Source organism: Lampetra fluviatilis, chromosome 3 (genome assembly GCF_964198595.1).
Source record: "Lampetra fluviatilis chromosome 3, kcLamFluv1.1, whole genome shotgun sequence".
NCBI classification, from domain to species: domain Eukaryota; kingdom Metazoa; phylum Chordata; class Hyperoartia; order Petromyzontiformes; family Petromyzontidae; genus Lampetra; species Lampetra fluviatilis.
Window position 1 is genome coordinate 33,984,749 of NC_136277.1, and position 17,162 is coordinate 34,001,910.

The 17,162-nt window shown below is 54.8% G+C and overlaps 1 protein-coding gene across 1 annotated transcript; it reads left to right on the top strand.

Moving 5' to 3' along the window:
* Window positions 1–986: 986 nt before the first annotated feature.
* On the top strand, window positions 987–17,088 carry POLG (DNA polymerase gamma, catalytic subunit). The gene is made up of 24 exons (XM_078854939.1): window positions 987–1,203; window positions 2,005–2,465; window positions 3,083–3,468; window positions 3,667–3,895; window positions 4,328–4,495; window positions 5,312–5,458; window positions 6,185–6,264; window positions 7,024–7,206; window positions 7,637–7,842; window positions 8,122–8,248; window positions 8,700–9,014; window positions 9,530–9,647; window positions 10,143–10,256; window positions 10,749–10,865; window positions 11,010–11,170; window positions 11,318–11,371; window positions 11,908–12,025; window positions 12,383–12,518; window positions 13,313–13,559; window positions 14,007–14,129; window positions 14,415–14,583; window positions 15,079–15,287; window positions 15,998–16,158; window positions 16,691–17,088. The coding sequence occupies exons 2-24, from the start codon at window positions 2,157–2,159 to the stop codon at window positions 16,798–16,800; spliced, it is 3,987 nt and encodes a 1,328-aa protein (XP_078711065.1). The 5' UTR covers window positions 987–1,203; window positions 2,005–2,156; the 3' UTR covers window positions 16,801–17,088.
* Window positions 17,089–17,162: the final 74 nt, after the last annotated feature.

The window sequence follows — 17,162 nt, forward strand, 5'->3', positions numbered from 1 at the left end:
CGCGAGACGAGGACGGTGGCGCGCGCTGAGTGGCGGGAAAGGTGAGGGGGGGCCAGGGCGGGGGGCTGCTGTGAAGCCACGCCTACCATGATGACGTCAGCCTCCCTCCCCCGCGTACCCGCCCACTCCCCGCGCATATAATTACCGTGCCTCCCCCGCCCCACCTGCCGATTGTGCGTCACGTTCGCTTCCGGTCCACGCCCTGAGTGACGTCAGACTGCAGCTTTTACATTCGAGATCAGGCGTCGTGCGAGATTGGCTCAGTTGCCCGAAACGTCGCCTCATGTACATTCGTTCCCTTTTAATGTCACGCGCACCACAGTGCTATTGACGAACCCGTTGAGGTTTTTTGTTGTTGTTGTTGTAAAGAGCGTTCGTAGCTTTCAAAGTACAAGCGCGACTGGGCGATGTGTCCACTTAAATACAAATACATGGCGATGCGATTCGTCCACCGGCCTCCTGGCTTTCCCGATCAAGATTATCCAGATGTGGTTACATATCGATCGTGGGGAGCCCTGTGTCACGCTGACATGCCGCCACATGGCTACTGCCTGTGGGAGCAGCATGGAGAGAGACCTTTTCACTGCTCTGAGTGGTGAAATGGCACATTGTCATGGCTAGGGCAAGTCCATCCATTTGGACAACCCACTTGATTTATGCCACTAAGTCAAGGCCGTAGCCATGGAGTCAACATGGGGGGGGACGGGACCAAATCTTCCAGGGGGTCCCAACCCAAAACAAATATCTAAATTTGAAAACTAATTTCCTGCCTAAAATATAAAAAAATCACTAACTTGGGATGGACTTTTTATTTATTTTTTACAATGTCTAATAGTGTATTGTATTACATTGCTCTGTATTTTATTTTTTACCTTTTCTTGTTTCATTGTATGTAATGGCAGAGATTAGGGATTTTTAACGTAGCAGGACCCTCCTGAAAAATGAGTCCAAAGACTCAGTTGTGGCACTGCTGGAGAGACAAGATAAGTAAACGCTCAATCGTATCACCGTGTTACACGTGTGTGTGAGTAGGGGGCGGGGGGAACCCCTCTCAACGCGTCAAGTGGTTCCGGTGCCGTTGTTTCCACCCGGACGGAGTTAAGGCGCGACACGAGCGGAAGCACGTGCGCGCGGGGCCGTGTTTACACGTGCGTCGAGCTGGAACCCCGCGCACTGCCAGGCTCCGTGCGTTCCGACTGCACCGTATGTTGAACTTCTTTCGCGCCGTACCTAACCAGCCGTGCTAATCAATGAACAACAACACAGCCATCAACAACACAGCATTTAACGTAGCCATTAACACGCACACCGAACACCGCTGTACAGTGTTGTTGCACAGCACATCCTACATGAGCGCGGCGCAGTCGTTGACACGGTCACCGACTTCGTGCTTGGACACGGCGGGCCTGGACAGAACTCACGCGGCATTGCAGAGCGAGCCGCGGTGTTAGAAGGAATCTTTCTGGCTCGCAATTGACATGCGGCGGCTGCAGAGCGGACTCCGGGTCGTGACCCGAACGACCTGAAGCCGCTTGCACCTGATACCGTTACAACTCTTTAGACCTTGGGATAGGATAATTTTAAACCTCAGATCTTGCATGTTGAGAACTCTGTATCAAAGACCCATGAACATGACGATCTCTGGGGCCGTCCATAAATGACGCCACACGATTTTTGACCCCCTCCCCTCGTCACGGCGTCACAAAAAGTCAGACCCCCCCTCAAATATGACGTAACAAAGCTCTGCCCCCCAACCAAAAAAAATAAAACATGCTTCACATCGCTTTAAACTATTGTCATTGTAGTGCGTATTTAATGTGGCGCTGGCTGCACTCTGATGTTGTAGGAGAAAACATTTATTAAAAAGTATATTTAATTAAGTAGAACGTTTTGTCTATATTTGTTTAAAGTTGCGCATTTTGATGTGACGTCACATTTCTCAACCCCCCCCCCCCCCTCGTCACACATCGTCACAAATGTCTGACCCCCCCCCCGTCCCCCTAGGTGCGGGACGTCATTTATGGACGGCCCCGATGTATGACCTGGAACCGTGGCACCTGTGACCTCTGCTGCCTTGACACACTGGGGTCTGAGACCTTAGAACCTGAAGCCTCGGTGGGACCTGAGAACCTCAGACTTGGGCACGAGGAGAGACCATGCGGATCCTCACAGCCGCTCGGTCCGCGGGGCCCCGGGCCGCGTGGCTACTTCCCGCCGTGTCGCGCCGGCGGCTGGGAGCTCCCGGGCTCCTCACCGCTCCGTGCCGGCGCTGGGCGCGCTCACGGGCCGAGCGCACGATCGAGGCCACGATCGAGGCGGAGGAGAAGAGCGAGCGGGACGAGACGCGGATGAACCCTCTCAACATTCAGATGCTGAGCAGGAACCTCCACGAGCAGATCTTCAAAGGCGTAGAGGTGCGTCCGTGCGATGCTGCTGGACTGGCGGCTGATGTAAAACTTAAGACGGTGAGGTGAACATCCAGACACCAGAACAACGAACAACACACAAATATAAACGGGTCGGTGACGGGGCCATTACTAGTGGCTGATTGGCTTTGGTTAGGGTTAAGGTAGAGGCTAGTACTCGTGGTTGGCTAGTTATGGGAATAGCTAGTACTAGTGGTTGATTGATTATGGTCAGTGCGAGATTTTTTAACTGTATTTATGTACTCGGGAAACCTCAATACGTCTTCAAAGTTAGGTATTATCCCCGCATATGCATGGTGTTTTCTCCAGGCACTTGTTTCCCCACGTTTGAAAAACAAATGAACGAGGATTTGGGCAAATACATTGCCAGCTGAACCTTTTATAAACATAATCATGTGGAACTGAGACTGTTTAGGTAACTGTTGGTGTATTCTTAATGCACAAATACAACTTGCCAGGTTCATAATCACAACTGTCATACAACATATCCATAGGCCGACATTTCAGGATAGATAATGGAAGAAAAACTTTAAAGTGCACAAATAAGCATGGAGATGTGCATGCTTGGAACTGCACTGAGACATGGATTAGAGATCACACTCAAGCCAGAGACATCTACAGTAATTGACTGCGTGCGGTTTCCTGTCCATCGACAGCACAGCCACCCTGAAGAGAGTGTGCAGCTCAGCAAGGAGCACCTATCCCAGCACGGTCTGTGGGGCCGTGACGGCGCTCTGCTGAAGGACGTCCACCTCCGCCTGCCTCCTCTGCTGGGCGACTCGGTGGACGGTCACTTCCGCGCCCTGGCCACGCGGCAGAGCCTGGGCTACGTGCGCGCGGCGTGCGGCCTCGTGGCGTGCTCGGCTCTGCCGGCTCTGCCGCGCGAGTGGCGCTACGAGGCCGGGTGGACGCGGTACGGCCCCGACGAGCACGTCGAGGCCGTGCCCTTTCCCGACGAGCCGGGCCTCGTGTTCGACGTGGAGGTGTGCGTGACCGAGGGCCACTGCCCCACGCTGGCCGTCGCCTGTTCCCCCACCGCTTGGTTAGTGACGTGCCCAATGTGGAGGAGAGCGAGCGAGAGCGGAGCGACGTGTTGGTTAGGGGAAGACGCGGCCGCACCTGTGCAACCATCACACCTATATGACCATAGCTGGGAAACCAAACCTGTACAACCACACCTCTGCCGCATCCACGCTTGTGCACCGCACCTGTGACACCACACCTGTACATCCGCACACAGGTACTCCTGGTGCAGCCGAAGGCTGGTGGAGCGCCGCTTCTCGTGGCCCCAGCAGCTCTCCCTGCAGGACCTCATCCCGATGGAGTCGGGCAGCGGAAGCCGCTCCTCTGCTTCCTCCTCGTCCACGTCGTCGTCGTCCTCATCGCAAGGGGACTCAACCGAGCGACTTGTGGTGGGACACAACGTCAGCTTCGATCGCGCGCACGTGCGGGAGCAGTACCAGCTCGCGGTACGTGCCGCGGCGCCGTCGTGGAAGCCTCTCTACAGCCGCTTTTGCTGCGTGTACGTGCGTGTGCTTAAATGCACATTTGTGGCAAATCGATTAAATGTGAGACACGTGCAGGGTAGAGGGCAGGTCAGCAAGATAGCCATTGGGAGTGGCACCCAGAGGCCATGGACCAAGGGGAAGACCTGAAGGCAACTGGTGACGATCATTCTGAAAGAGCGGTCATCAAAGGACACGTTATCTGTGTAAGACCTAATTTCAGGATGGAATTGGAGGAGGGGGTGAGAAACCCCAGGATCTAGCAGAAGGCAAGAAGCATTGACTTCAAGGGCGTGGTGGTGGTGCTGGCATCAGTGGGCATCGGGCACGATGACCGTTTATCAATTTAACCATTCGATATATTTCACCTCGTCTCCGCCCGCCGCTCCCCGGCAGACGACCCGGCTGCGGTTCCTTGACACCATGAGCCTGCACATGGCCATCTCGGGGCTCACGGGCTTCCAGCGCAGCCTGTGGATGGCGAGCCGGCACGGCAAGCGGCGCGGGTTGCAGGAGGTGCAGGAGCACATGGCGCGCACGCGGCAGAAGTTCGACGGCCCCGCGGTACGAAGCGGCGCCGGTCGCCTGCGGGTGGCGGCAGCACCGGTGTCATCGTCACGTGAACGTGAATGCGCGCCACAGAAATGCATGCGGACACACACACACACACAGAAAACACATACATCCGCTCCCCCCGCCCAAAGCTGTTTGGGCAAGTGCTGTTAGCGAGTAGCACCTATGAAGGTCAGCACGGTGACACGAGGGGGTGGGCGGCCAGCCCCACGCCCAGCCGCCTTTGTCTCCCCAGTGCTGATGTTTACACACCACACCAGTCATAATTTAAGGTTGAATCGACCAAGCGGAGGCCCATGAGTGGTTCAGATTTTCATCACCGATCTTGGACGTGAGCGGGAAGCAAATTCGGATCGCTGGAATCGTAGCGCAGTGAGCTAGCCACTGCACTACCGCTACCGACACACTCGTACACTTCAACAAACTTATCAACACACATAAACTTTGACAAGCACTGTTAGCGAGCACCTGTTAAGCCGCACACACGGGCACTCTCAGAGTCTGATCTGACGAGTTTGGGTCATCCACGGGCTCTCGGACAAATGACACTACTGGCTGAACTATACGTTCGAACGTTCGCCCCGTTGTGGATAAACTGTGTTTACACCCGATGGCCTCTTGGTTGAGCGTGTACACCTGTTCACCTGTTCGGCCACATCGTGTGTTGCCACAACAGCACTGGAGGTTTGTAACAATTAACATCGGCTCGGTTGACTGCTCGCTTTCCCGCCTGCTCGATCACTCGCTCGACCGCGGACACGCTCGCCCGCCCGCCTGCTCCACCTCGCCCTCGCCTGGCGCGAGCAGATGGGCGCGTGGGACTGGGTGGACGTGTCCAGCATCAACAACCTGGTGGACGTGCACGGACTCTACGTGGGGGGCCCGGCGCTGGAGAAGGAGGAGCGCGACGTCTTCGTCAAGGGCAGCATGGAGGACGTTCGCGGCAGCTTCCAGGTGAGCGCGGCAACGGTGGCGAGCGGCCAGGGCGAGGGGCGCTCGCAGACTGCGCTGCCGTCACGATGCAGTTTGGTTTTAAAAAGTCTATAAATGTGGATTTTTGGCTGTTGTCTGCCTAAGGCGCCTCGCTTCCAAATTAATGTTTCGAAGTGGCATGTATCGTTGCATTTATTCATCGATTCGAATTGTTTTACATACGCACGATATCGAATTTTGCTTTTGATATTTATTTCCGATGAATGCCAGTCACAGTCGTGAGATGAGCTCGTGCACGGGAGTGAGGTGGATTGCTGCATCGTGAGACCTTAATGGCATGGCGACGTGGGGTAGCCTTCATCCAGCAGTGGATAGAACATGGATGATGATGTACACGATATGCGAATACCTTATTTAGGGTAATAGAGCGAATAAAACTGTACAAACGAGACAAATAAACGAGCAACACCTCAAGCGATGTGAAAAAAATGCATTGAATCAAACCAAAAATTTAAATTGTGCAAAATCATTCATGATAGTGGGGGGAACGAATGTTTAAATGTGTATTATACAATTGTACAAGCATCCATTCGATATTACAAATGAACTCAACACATTCATCAGTAACACTGTGTGGCCCTAACAAGAAACAATAAAAAACAGACGACATTTCGGTCAATGGCCCCTCTTCCATAACGCAATGGCTTTGATTATGCCGATCGTTTATGTCGTGTGGCGCCGCGGCAGGAGCTGATGTCGTACTGCGCGCGGGACGTGAAAGCCACGCACGAGGTGTTCTGCCAGCAGCTGCCGCTCTTCATGAAGAGGTGAGCACTCTTCGCGCGCGACTCCCGTGTGACCCCGCCGAGCGTTGAGCCCTTGCTCCGACCACCGGGGCTCCTCCCGTCCCCCTCTGCACAACAACAACAACACCAATGGCCGCCTTGTGATTCCCTCTCATGAGCGTTGACCTCTCTTGGGCGATGCTCAAGTGTAACGTTGATCGCATCTGGCTGTGAATGGTTTTCAGTGTTGAATTTGTTGAGGACAGAGATTGACAATTTTGGGTTTGTCCATTCGAGTTGATTTTCATTTTGGAATCCTTCACGTTCATTTTCCAGATTCTCTCTTTAAAAAAATCAGTAAATTCATGTCTTTGCTGGCTGACAATTCTAATAGATACTTACTCCTTTCTCATTCGTGACTCTTCTGCCAACTTTACCAATCGACCGATCATCTCTGAACCTTTGTACCTACATTGGCATTAAAGTCACACAATACAGGGTTGGAATGTGCTTACCTCACTGTTAGAAGAATTCCCCCATCCATATCTTCTACTCCTTCACCATTGTGGCTCGTCACGGAGCATGTCTATGAGTTGTCTGTAACCCGCAGGGGTTCCAGAGCCGTCACGTACGCTGGGAATTTCTCTCCGATGTACTCTTGATAACTAAAAGCCGTACGTTTGATTCCCGAAGAGACTTGAGATAAAAAACATATTTTACCACTTTCCAGAAAGGTGGAATTATTTTTCTCTCTCGCTTGACTGAAGGTCCCTACAATGTCCCCTGTGCCAACAACGGCAGGTGCCCCCACCCGGTGACGCTGGCCGGCATGCTGGAGATGGGTCAGTGCTACCTGCCCGTGAACCACAACTGGGAGCGCTACGTGAGCGAGTCGCACGACACCTACCAGGAGCTGCAGCGCGAGATGAAGCAGTCGCTCATGAGTCTGGCCAACGAGGCGTGTGGCCTGCTGCAGGGCGAGAGGTGGGCGCGTTGCCGAGTTTTTTCGAACACGAGGAGATTAAGAGCCGGGCAGCTGCCTGATGACTCCGATAACTGATCACTCCAACCAGTATCGGTTCGATTGTCTGACTGTTTGGACATTGTGTAAATAGTTGGTGGGAGGGTGGTGTGGGAAGAAGTGTCACCTCTGTTCCCACGTGTGCCGCTGAATGGGATGTGGCTTGGTGATTTCGATGGTGTTGTCCGTGCCACGCTGGGCGTGGCTCCTAGGGGTTTCCTGCCTTCGGGAGGCAGGATGTAGGGGCGGCCACCAATATTAAAGGGGCCTGAGTAATAGATCCACATGAAGGTGGTCGAATACAATTTCTAGTCTGTTAACCAATTGACTAATTGTCCCAGCTCTAATAGCAATTCATGCTAGGCTGATAAGGAATTTGTGGTCATCCCCAAGGTACAAAGACGACCCGTGGTTCTGGGACCAGGACTGGTCGACACAGGAGTTCAAACTGAAGAAGGTGGCGGCTGGGAAGAAAAAAGATAAAACAGGCAAAGCTGCTGCGAAGAAAAGCGCACAGGACCCTGCCGCCGGTGTCGATGCCGCCGCTGCTGCCACCGCTGCCGCCACCACGTCTGCGTCCGCGTGCGACGACGATGAAGGTGAGAGGCTCGGGGCTCGCTCCACGGGGCTGCTGTTCAGGCGGCACGATGTGAACTTTTCAGAGGGGCGACGGCGTGTTTGAGACGAAGGGATCGATGGTGAAGTATGTATGTTGAACTTCTTTCGCACCATACATAGCCAATTGTGCCAATCGGAGGTGGGGGGGAAGGACAAATTAAACAAAAAAAAGCAGTTCTAAAGAAGTGGGCGTGGGAAGGTCGCCAGGTGTATTACCGAGGCCCCATGGCGGCACCCTCTCGCATTGTTCCCCTCGCCAGACCCGGGGCCGCCGAGCGAGGAGGAGGAGCAGGTCCCGCCGGCGGGGTCGCTCGCGCTGGAGAGGCTCAAGCAGCGGACGCTGCCGCTGCTCCCCAAGAGGCAGCAGTTCCTCCAAGGGCACCCCGCGTGAGCCCCCTCGTAGATCAGCACCGCTCACCAGCCACCGTACCACCGCCGTGTGCACTACCAGACACACTACCATTCATTGCAATGTAGAAAAGAAGAGTCAATTGTTCGCTCGAATTTTAATCCTAAATCGCTAAAATGTATCTAATCATCATGGGGGTGGTAGTGAGAGACTTGGTTCATTACTGATAGTGGAACGTCCGCAGGCCGTGTGTATGAGCACGTGTTCACACGCAATTGACCCACGCCTGTGATCCAGTGCTTCGAAGGCAAGAGTTGGCGGATCGCATCAGCACTGGGTAGATGAAAGTGGCTGGGCACCATGGTGGCCACACCACCACCTCTTGGTGCGCCGTGCCGGCCTTCTCAAGCACTCGCGGCACTTGACCTAAGAGTCTACAAGGGCGACACGGACGGGCAATCTTCGTCTTTGTGCGTGCGGTCGGGTCAGGTGGTACCGCAAGCTCTGCCCGCCGCCCAGCGACCCCGAGTGGAGCCCTGGCCCCTCGCTGCTGAGCCTGCAAATGCGCCTCACGCCCAAGCTCCTGCGGCTCAGCTGGGATGGATTCCCGCTGCACCACACGACCCCGCACGGCTGGGGCTACCTGGTGCCCGGGCGAGGTGACCCGGGGGGGGACACGGGGAATGGGGAGTGCGGCGGAGACGGGGCACGGGAAGGAGTGGGCGAGGTGGGCGAGGCGGGCGAGGCGGGCGAGGCGGGCGAGGCGGGCGGGGAAACCGACGTGGCGGTGGCGTTCCCCAGCAGGTGGGCACGGGGTGGGATGTGGCGCATCGCCAAAACCTCCCACGAGGCAGCAGAACGCTGAGCCGATTAACCACAGTTAATCTGGGTTCCCAAGCGATGGTCTCAGCCCAGTCGCCAATGACTGCACAGTCACTGAGAGGATTATCAACTGTTAGAGCACAACATTTGATTTAATCAGTGAATCCAAGCATTGTTACAACCCTACTAATGAGACATAAAAGCACGATGTACAGAATAAACGGTTTGAACCGAGCCGTGACCCTGAACCCTAACGAGTGACCCAATTGCGGCAGAGGCTGCACATCAAGGGAAGGATGATGACTCGCAAAAGGGAATTTCTAGACAAATCTACGAATTGCATTGGGCGGGTATCATCTATTTCCAGGCCGCATGCACGCACGCTCCCGTTCCCAGTTTCTCACCGTTTAAGGATTTTGCGGCGGATCGCCGCTCGCCTAACGTCGGTGCCGTGTGGTCGCTCACCACCTGGGCTCCCCGCTCCCGTCCCTCCCCAGGGCCGTCGGGGAGGTGTACCAGCGGCACTGCCGGCGGAAGGGCAAGGAGGCCCCGGCGGCACTGGACTTGGCGCTTGCCGACAAGTTCATGCTGAGTAACAGCGACGTGTGGAAGGAGGTGACGACGACGCTCGCGGAGCTCGGACCTGGGGGGGTGGGGCGAGGCGACGGCCAAGCCGAACTCAGATTCCGCGCGTTCCATCTCGGCTGCCGACCCTAATCATACCGGTCTGGGTTTGGGAGAACCTCACCACTTCGGAATGCACCTAGTCCAGCACGCATGTGGTAAACACCGCAAGTGAAAAGTGAACGATAGGGGAGATCAGGAACAGTCTGAATAGTGGTACAATGGCTCTAACGCACTGCACTACAATCACAGTACCCGAGTTCGATTCCTGTCTGAGTCCATCCGAGACTGTCTCAATCTGAAATGAGCACCTGCTGCGCTGTGTGAACATCAGCTCGAAGGACACAAAGGTGGTCAGCCTCGTTGCTGACCACAACACCGCAACACGTGCCATACACCACTCGTAATAGGTGCGAGCGAGCGGCACTTGACAGTCTGGCTTAATCCAGCTCCTTCGTCTTTGTTGCTGTGGTTGTGTCTCGTCAGGCGGAGGAGATGTGTCGACTGGACCTCCTGGAAGGCAACGGTATCGATCCGCCGGCGAAGCCCACCGGCGCCAAACGCAAGAAAGGGGTGGCCAAGAAGGGGGGAAGCTCCACGGTAACGCGCCCATAAAGTACAGGTGCCACATTTCTGGGACGCTTAACCGGGGCACGTGGTGAGCTGGCGAAGATGCCCGCTTCTACATGGCCACACCCACTCAGAAACTAACCCAATCACTAGCCCCACCCACACAATGGAAGGCCTCCTCGCTGCTGCTCACATTGACCCCGCCCACTTCTCTGCAAACCCCGCCCACGACTGGGGTAGCCCCGCCAACCACTTGGTGTTGTGGGGCCCAACACTACCCATCCGCTGGTTTAGCCAGTATGTTCAGGTCTTCGTTATCATTCAATCATTCAGTCAGTAGAATCAATCGGTCAATCAGTGACCTTAATAACCAGATGACATCCCACACTAAGAGAGAGGTCTCTTTCGTAAGGCAGAACTGCGGGCTAACACAAGAAGGCAAGTTTGTGAATCAAATTACAAACTTAAGTCGTCTTCATGAACACGTGCGCACCGCTTGTGCCTGCATCTTGGGGGTTCCAGGTGGGGACGTGCGACGCCGAGCCGGGCGACGTGGGCGAGGCGTGCTATCACTACGGCAACGGACCATTCAACGACGTAAACCTGCCCGGTTGCTGGTTCTTCCGTCTGCCGCACAAGGTGCGCTCGCCTATTCCCTCCGTCGCGTACGAACCGAGGCGTTAACGTCGTTCAGACGAATTCAACCGCTTCCGCCCCCGCCCCCCACTCCGCCCGCCGTCGTGACAGCCGACCGACGAGAGGCGTTTTGCGTGGGTCCCGCAGGACGGCAACGACAACAAAGTGGGCAGCCCCCTGGCCAAGGACTTTCTGAGCAAGATGGAGGACGGCACCCTGCAGGCGAGCGGCGGTGGAGCCGACGCCACGAGGGCGCTCGAGATCAACAAAATGATCTCCTTCTGGCGCAACGCTCAGAAACGCATCAGGTGCGGCCGGTGCTGATGTGGCGGCGGCGGTGGCAGCGGCTCAAGATCGCTGCTGCCGCCACCTTCTCACGACGCCCCCAGTTGTGACGTTGCCGTGATCGGGAGCGGTGCGATTTAACCGGGACGCGCGGATGTTTTGTTCCGCAGCTCGCAGAAAGTTGTGTGGCTGAAGAAAAGCGAGCTTCCCAAGACAGTGAGCAGGTAATTATTGCGAGGTTGTGAGAGGTGTTCTCGCCACCAGTCGCAGCACACGCAATCTTCTTAAATGTCTCCACGTTAAAATGAGTATTGGGTGGAGGGCATCTCCATTGGTGGAGCTGAACCAATGGAGGATATTCTACATTCTTATGACGAGTACTCGGATTTGCATACAGAGTGAGTGGGAGGTCTCCATCCCTACCTTAAAAGAGTTTAGAGACTTCCCATCCACTCTGTACAACAATCATTGTTCACTCCTAACAAAACATGAATTATTTTATCATCCCTGGATGAATGATGATGGGTTGAGTCATCAACCCTCGATGCAGCATTTGAACTCGGGACCTCCCGCCTGCACGGCGCACGCTCTCAAACCACTGGGCCACGCGGCCGGATCGCCACACCACACCCTCACCCCCCCCCTACCATGAATCCACCGTAAACCCAACGGACCGTGCCACTCTCTTGAGCCTTCTCACCCACCGTCGCGTGCTCTGTCGCTCGCCCTCTCATCGTCTCATTCGCCCGGCCGCTTGCAGGCACTCGGACTTTGACGACGACGGGAAGTACGGCGCCATCCTGCCGCAGGTGGTGACGGCGGGGACGGTGACACGCCGGGCTGTGGAGCCCACGTGGCTCACCGCCAGCAACGCGCGGGTACGGATTGGGCACTCGCTAGCGGTCAAACGGCGACCCTGACCGACGAAGCTAGTGGATTGACAAAGGACTAATGAATAATAAAATATAATCAAAATATCAATGATACACATACAATAAGGACTTTTACAGCATCTCGCCACCGGGTTGCACAAAGCCGTCTACACCGCGATCATCTTCGTTAGTAGTTCACAATCCACCTCCTACGATCTTGTGCTCGCCGCGTCTCGTCGCCCGCGGTCGCCCCCTGCCCCACAGTCGCTCGATCCGTCCGTGAGTCCGTTGCTCGGGTGGTCGGTCGCTCGCCCGGTCAGTTCATCTGTGTTGTCCGATAACCGTCGTGTCCACACGTGACAGGCGGACCGCGTGGGCAGCGAGCTCAAGGCCATGGTGCAGGCACCGCCGGGGTACCATCTGGTGGGAGCCGACGTGGACTCGCAGGAGCTGTGGATCGCCTCCGTGCTGGGCGACGCGCAGATGGCCGGCATGCACGGTGGGGCCGGGGGCTCACGCGCGTGTGAGCTGGTGGGCGGGCGTGTGGCGTGACGGCGTCGCTCGGTAGCAGCAGCTGCATCTATTCAGCTTTACTTGCCACATCTTGGCATCTAGTATGTAACAGATTGCTGATGAGATCTATATCTGTGAACTATACATTGCTGAATGGTGGCCTCTCCAAGCCACGGCCATCGCCCACAGTCATGCCATGCAGCAATCCTTCTAGCTCCCGCACACAAACTGATCTCATCGCTCCATCTCGAGAGGATGCCCACCGTACAAAGTCACCCTATATACGTTTCTATAGTTTTGTGCTGTGATCCTCCTGGAGGTCATCTGCTCGAGCTGATTTGCACTGAAGGGAGTTATGTTTGCAGTATTTGCAATTCCTCACGTAACAGTTGCTTTTGTTATTTGTTCTGCATAAATGAATACATAGAAAATGCTCCGAAAATGTATTATGTTGAACTTCTTTTGCACCGTACGTAGCCACTAGTGCTAATCGGAGGTGCGGGGGAAGGACAAAAAACTAAAGGCAAAAAGCTGTTCGAAAGAAATTAGTTTTTAATAGAAATTATTTAAAATTGCATAGCTCCAGTGTCTTCCTAATATCAGAACGAAGAGCGTTCCAAACGGCCGCAGAAGCACATCTGGAAGCGCGCGATGCGGTGACCATCTTTGTTCAACGGCCAGCCAAAATCCGCCGCGTACTACGAGAACGATGTTGAGAAGGGGGGAGGGTGGGGGGGTGCGATCGTCGTCACGGCTTGTGCTCGCGACGCGGCGGCGCAGGGTGCACGGCCTTCGGCTGGATGACGCTGCAGGGCCGCAAGAGCGACGGCACGGACCTGCACAGCAAGACGGCGTCCACCGTGGGCATCAGCCGCGAGCACGCCAAGGTCTTCAACTACGGCCGCATCTACGGCGCCGGGCAGCCCTTCGCCGAGCGCCTCCTCATGCAGTTCAACCACCGCCTCTCGCCGCAGCAGGCGGCCGAGAAGGCGCGCGCCATGTACGCCGCCACCAAGGGCGTCCGCCGGTGAGTGTGATGGGCGGGCAGTGGGTGAGCGATGGATGGGCGGTGCGTCAGCCATGGGCAGGCAGCAAGCAGTGAAGTCGCTACCACCTGTTGCCTGCCCAGTTTCGTGCCTGTGATACAGCGTTTTGGAGAAAATGTTGGTAGATCGCACATATTTGTTAAATTCCCAAACGTGGTTTGGGTTGCTAGGTGGGTGGTGGTTATGGGAAGCCCATGCCTACAACACCTGGTACATCACACGCCGTCTTCCAATCAAGTACTCAACCAGATTGGTGGTAGGCAAACAGGTTGGACGATGAACAGCTCTGTCAACGGACAAACTAATCGCCTCGTGATGGCCACTAGCTCACAATGGCCGAGAGATTATGGCATGAATTTTATTCACAAGCACTCCGGTGTTCGTGCGAGTCTTGTGATGCCGTGACCACCACCACGTTCTGCACGCAGGCACCGGCTGTCGGAGGAGGGCGAGTGGCTGGTGGAGACGCTGGGCGTGCCCGTGGAGGTGAGCGAGGACGGCTTCATCTCCAGTCAGGACCTGCGCAAGATTCAGAGGGAGGCTTCGCGAAGGTGCAGCTCCATTCCTCGCCCCTTGCCGATCACCGCCATCATCATTGTTATCATCATCATCCTAATTGTCATCATCATCGAAGTCATTATCATCAATTTCCCCATCATTATCATCACCAGGTCATGTGTCAACTTTGCAGCAATTTTGGGATCTGGAAAAGGCAAGGTTGGAAGGAAGCGATGGCTAGCAATAGTCGTGGCTTTTGTAACATTGGCCGTGATGACCTCTTGACTTGACCTTGCGATGCAGCAGCAATTGTCGTTGTTGGTGTGACCCGCACTCAGGTCAAAGGGCTCCAAGTGGCGCATCACAGATGGACGCGCCTGGTCCGGCGGCACAGAGTCGGAGATGTTCAACAAACTGGAGAGCATCGCCATGTCGCCCGCGCCACGCACGCCCGTGCTGGGCGCCAGCATCAGCCGGGCACTGGAGCCCTCGGCCGTGCAGGACGAAGTGAGTCCCTGTGCCCCCCTTTGACATCCTCCGCTGAACCTATGAACAAGGCGGGAATGACCCAAGGACTGATGGTGGAGATCATAATACCAAGGGGTGTCCAGATACTGCTGCGGTATCTGGCGGGAGGTAGGAAGCAATGGTTTTGATATTGGACAGCGTTAGCATTGATGAAATCAGGCGGTATTGGTATCGGCCACAATCTACCCACTGCTACGTGAAGCCAATGTGCCACAGCTTTGTCCATTGACGACTCGGTGCCTACTGCATACAGAGCTGTGCATCTGAACATTGCCCATGCTAATTGGGAGCGGCAGTGTGGCGGCTAGTGCGCCGTGCCACGAACCCCGCGACTCTACTGCGATGCCCGCTCACGGAATATCTGAACTGGTCACCCACCTCTTCGTATGCTGCACCAGACTTCATAGGTGCTCGCGAACAGCACTTGCCCTAACATTGTGTGAAGGCTACACGGGGGGATCTTTGTTGTTGCAGTTCATCACGAGCAGGGTGAACTGGGTGGTGCAGAGCTCGGCGGTCGACTACTTGCACCTCATGCTCGTGTGCATGCGCTGGCTGCTGGAGGAGTACCGCATCGAGGGTCGCTTCTGCATCAGCATCCACGACGAGGTGCGGTACCTGGTGGCCAGCGAGGACCGCTACCGCGCCGCCCTCGCCATGCAGATCACCAACCTGCTCACCCGGTGAGGAGGGCAACGAGGGGGGAGGGGGGAAGGTGGGGTCCGTGGGTGTCAGAGACGGGGCGCGAATGGCCGATGGACGAGATCGGTGGTGATGGAATGGCAACCAGAGAAAGGAACACGCCCAGGAGGATGTCAGATCATGCGCAGGAGTGAGAGGGATTGTGGCATCGCAAGACCGTGTGGGATGGTGACAGATTGGGAAAGATTTAATCCAGCGGTGGATTGATAATGGTTGGTGATTATTATGCACACACATGACCAGTGCTGTGGTTAGTGCAGTCCCTTATGTCGTGATGACGCAAGCAAAAGGATCTTTTCACCGTAAATGAATGAACTTGGCTTCTTTGCACATGCCTGCATGTGTATATGTGTGCATGGGGAGTGGTGGCCTAGTGGTTTGCCCACTGCACTATGAACTCAGTGACCCGAATTCAAATCCCGCAAAGGGCCAACATTGGTGAATATCTGAACCGGTCCTAGGTCTACTCAGCCTTAATTGAGTACCTGGTGCAGTGTATAAACATCAGCAATGGGGAGACAAAAAGGGGCCAGGCTGTGTGTTGGCCACCCAACCACTTGGGTGCCGTGTCCTTCATAGGTGCTTGCTTATGGCATTTGTCCCAACACTGTGAAAGACTATACGGGGGATCTTGTGTCTTTTGTGTACGTGTATGTGACTTTGTGTGCTCATGCGTGCTTGGTCCGGGCAGCTGCATGTTCGCCTACAAGCTGGGCATGCAGGACCTTCCGCAGTCGGTGGCGTTCTTCAGCGCCGTGGACATCGACACGTGCCTGCGCAAGGAAGTGACCATGGACTGCGTGACGCCCTCCAACCCCACGGGCATGCAGCGCAGATACGGCATCCCTCCAGGTGCCCCCCACGCCCCCCCCCTCTTCACTACCACCACCACTTACACAACTGCTGTCAATAACACATACAACCCCTCCACCACTTGCCATCTCCATGCCACTTACAAAACATTCAACATTTCCACCACCATCACCTCCACTATTGCCACCGCCACCAAAAACCTTCACTGCTATCACCACTTCCACGACAACCACGACCACCTCCATCACCAACAACACCATTTTCTCAAATTGAGTTGAATAAAGGACGAAATATATATATATAAAAAGAGAGACGAGAAATTGTAGTTGCATTTGGAATGTAATTTATTCGATTTTTACAACTTACATGCTGCCTGTTTTTACAATTGTATGTTGACTATTACTGTGGCACACAAGAACACATTTTTGTGAACTCCAAAGCCACATCATCTTTAACATGAAATTTCAAAGCTATGTTTTGACCATGTGCTTTTGAGTGGGCATCACGACAATGGCTTTAAGCAGAGTTGACGGCATTGCATAAGTACAACCGTTGTTTGGCCCGCGTACAGGTGAAGCTCTGGACATTTACGAGATCATACAGAAGACAAACGGTTCTCTCGCCAAACCCAAAGCCAAAGAGACCAAGGACAAGGAGCAGAAACTCAGACAAACCGTCTGAGGCCAAAGCAGGAACGTGAGCATCATAAATACAAGTAATTATTGCCTCCAATGACTTTGCTTATACAGTGTTACCTCGTTATAACTAACCACTTGCAGAGTTCACTATTAGGGCCTTCACTACAACACCCTCAATGATAAATTGAACTGGGCCTTTGAAGAAACAAGTGAGAACATTAACGCATCATCCCCGCACAGTGTACATGTATTCGCTATACAGTCAAGCGTACTGCACAGTCAAGCGTACTGCACAGTCAAGCGTACTGCACAGTCAAGCGTACTGCACAGTATAGTGTACAGTGTAGTACAGTGTACTGTATAGTATGTACTGTATAGTACACTGTAAAAAAGAACGATTGTATA

What these genes read in the sequence shown, in the direction of transcription:
- POLG (XM_078854939.1), top strand. Translation starts at nt 2,157, where the DNA reads ATGCGGATCCTCACAGCCGCTCGGTCCGCGGGGCCCCGGGCCGCGTGG. An exon ending in GCCTGTTCCCCCACCGCTTG is followed by an intron (nt 3,469 to 3,666) that starts GTTAGTGACGTG and finishes ATCCGCACACAG; the next exon opens with GTACTCCTGGTGCAGCCGAA. An exon ending in CAGAGGGAGGCTTCGCGAAG is followed by an intron (nt 14,130 to 14,414) that starts GTGCAGCTCCAT and finishes ACCCGCACTCAG; the next exon opens with GTCAAAGGGCTCCAAGTGGC.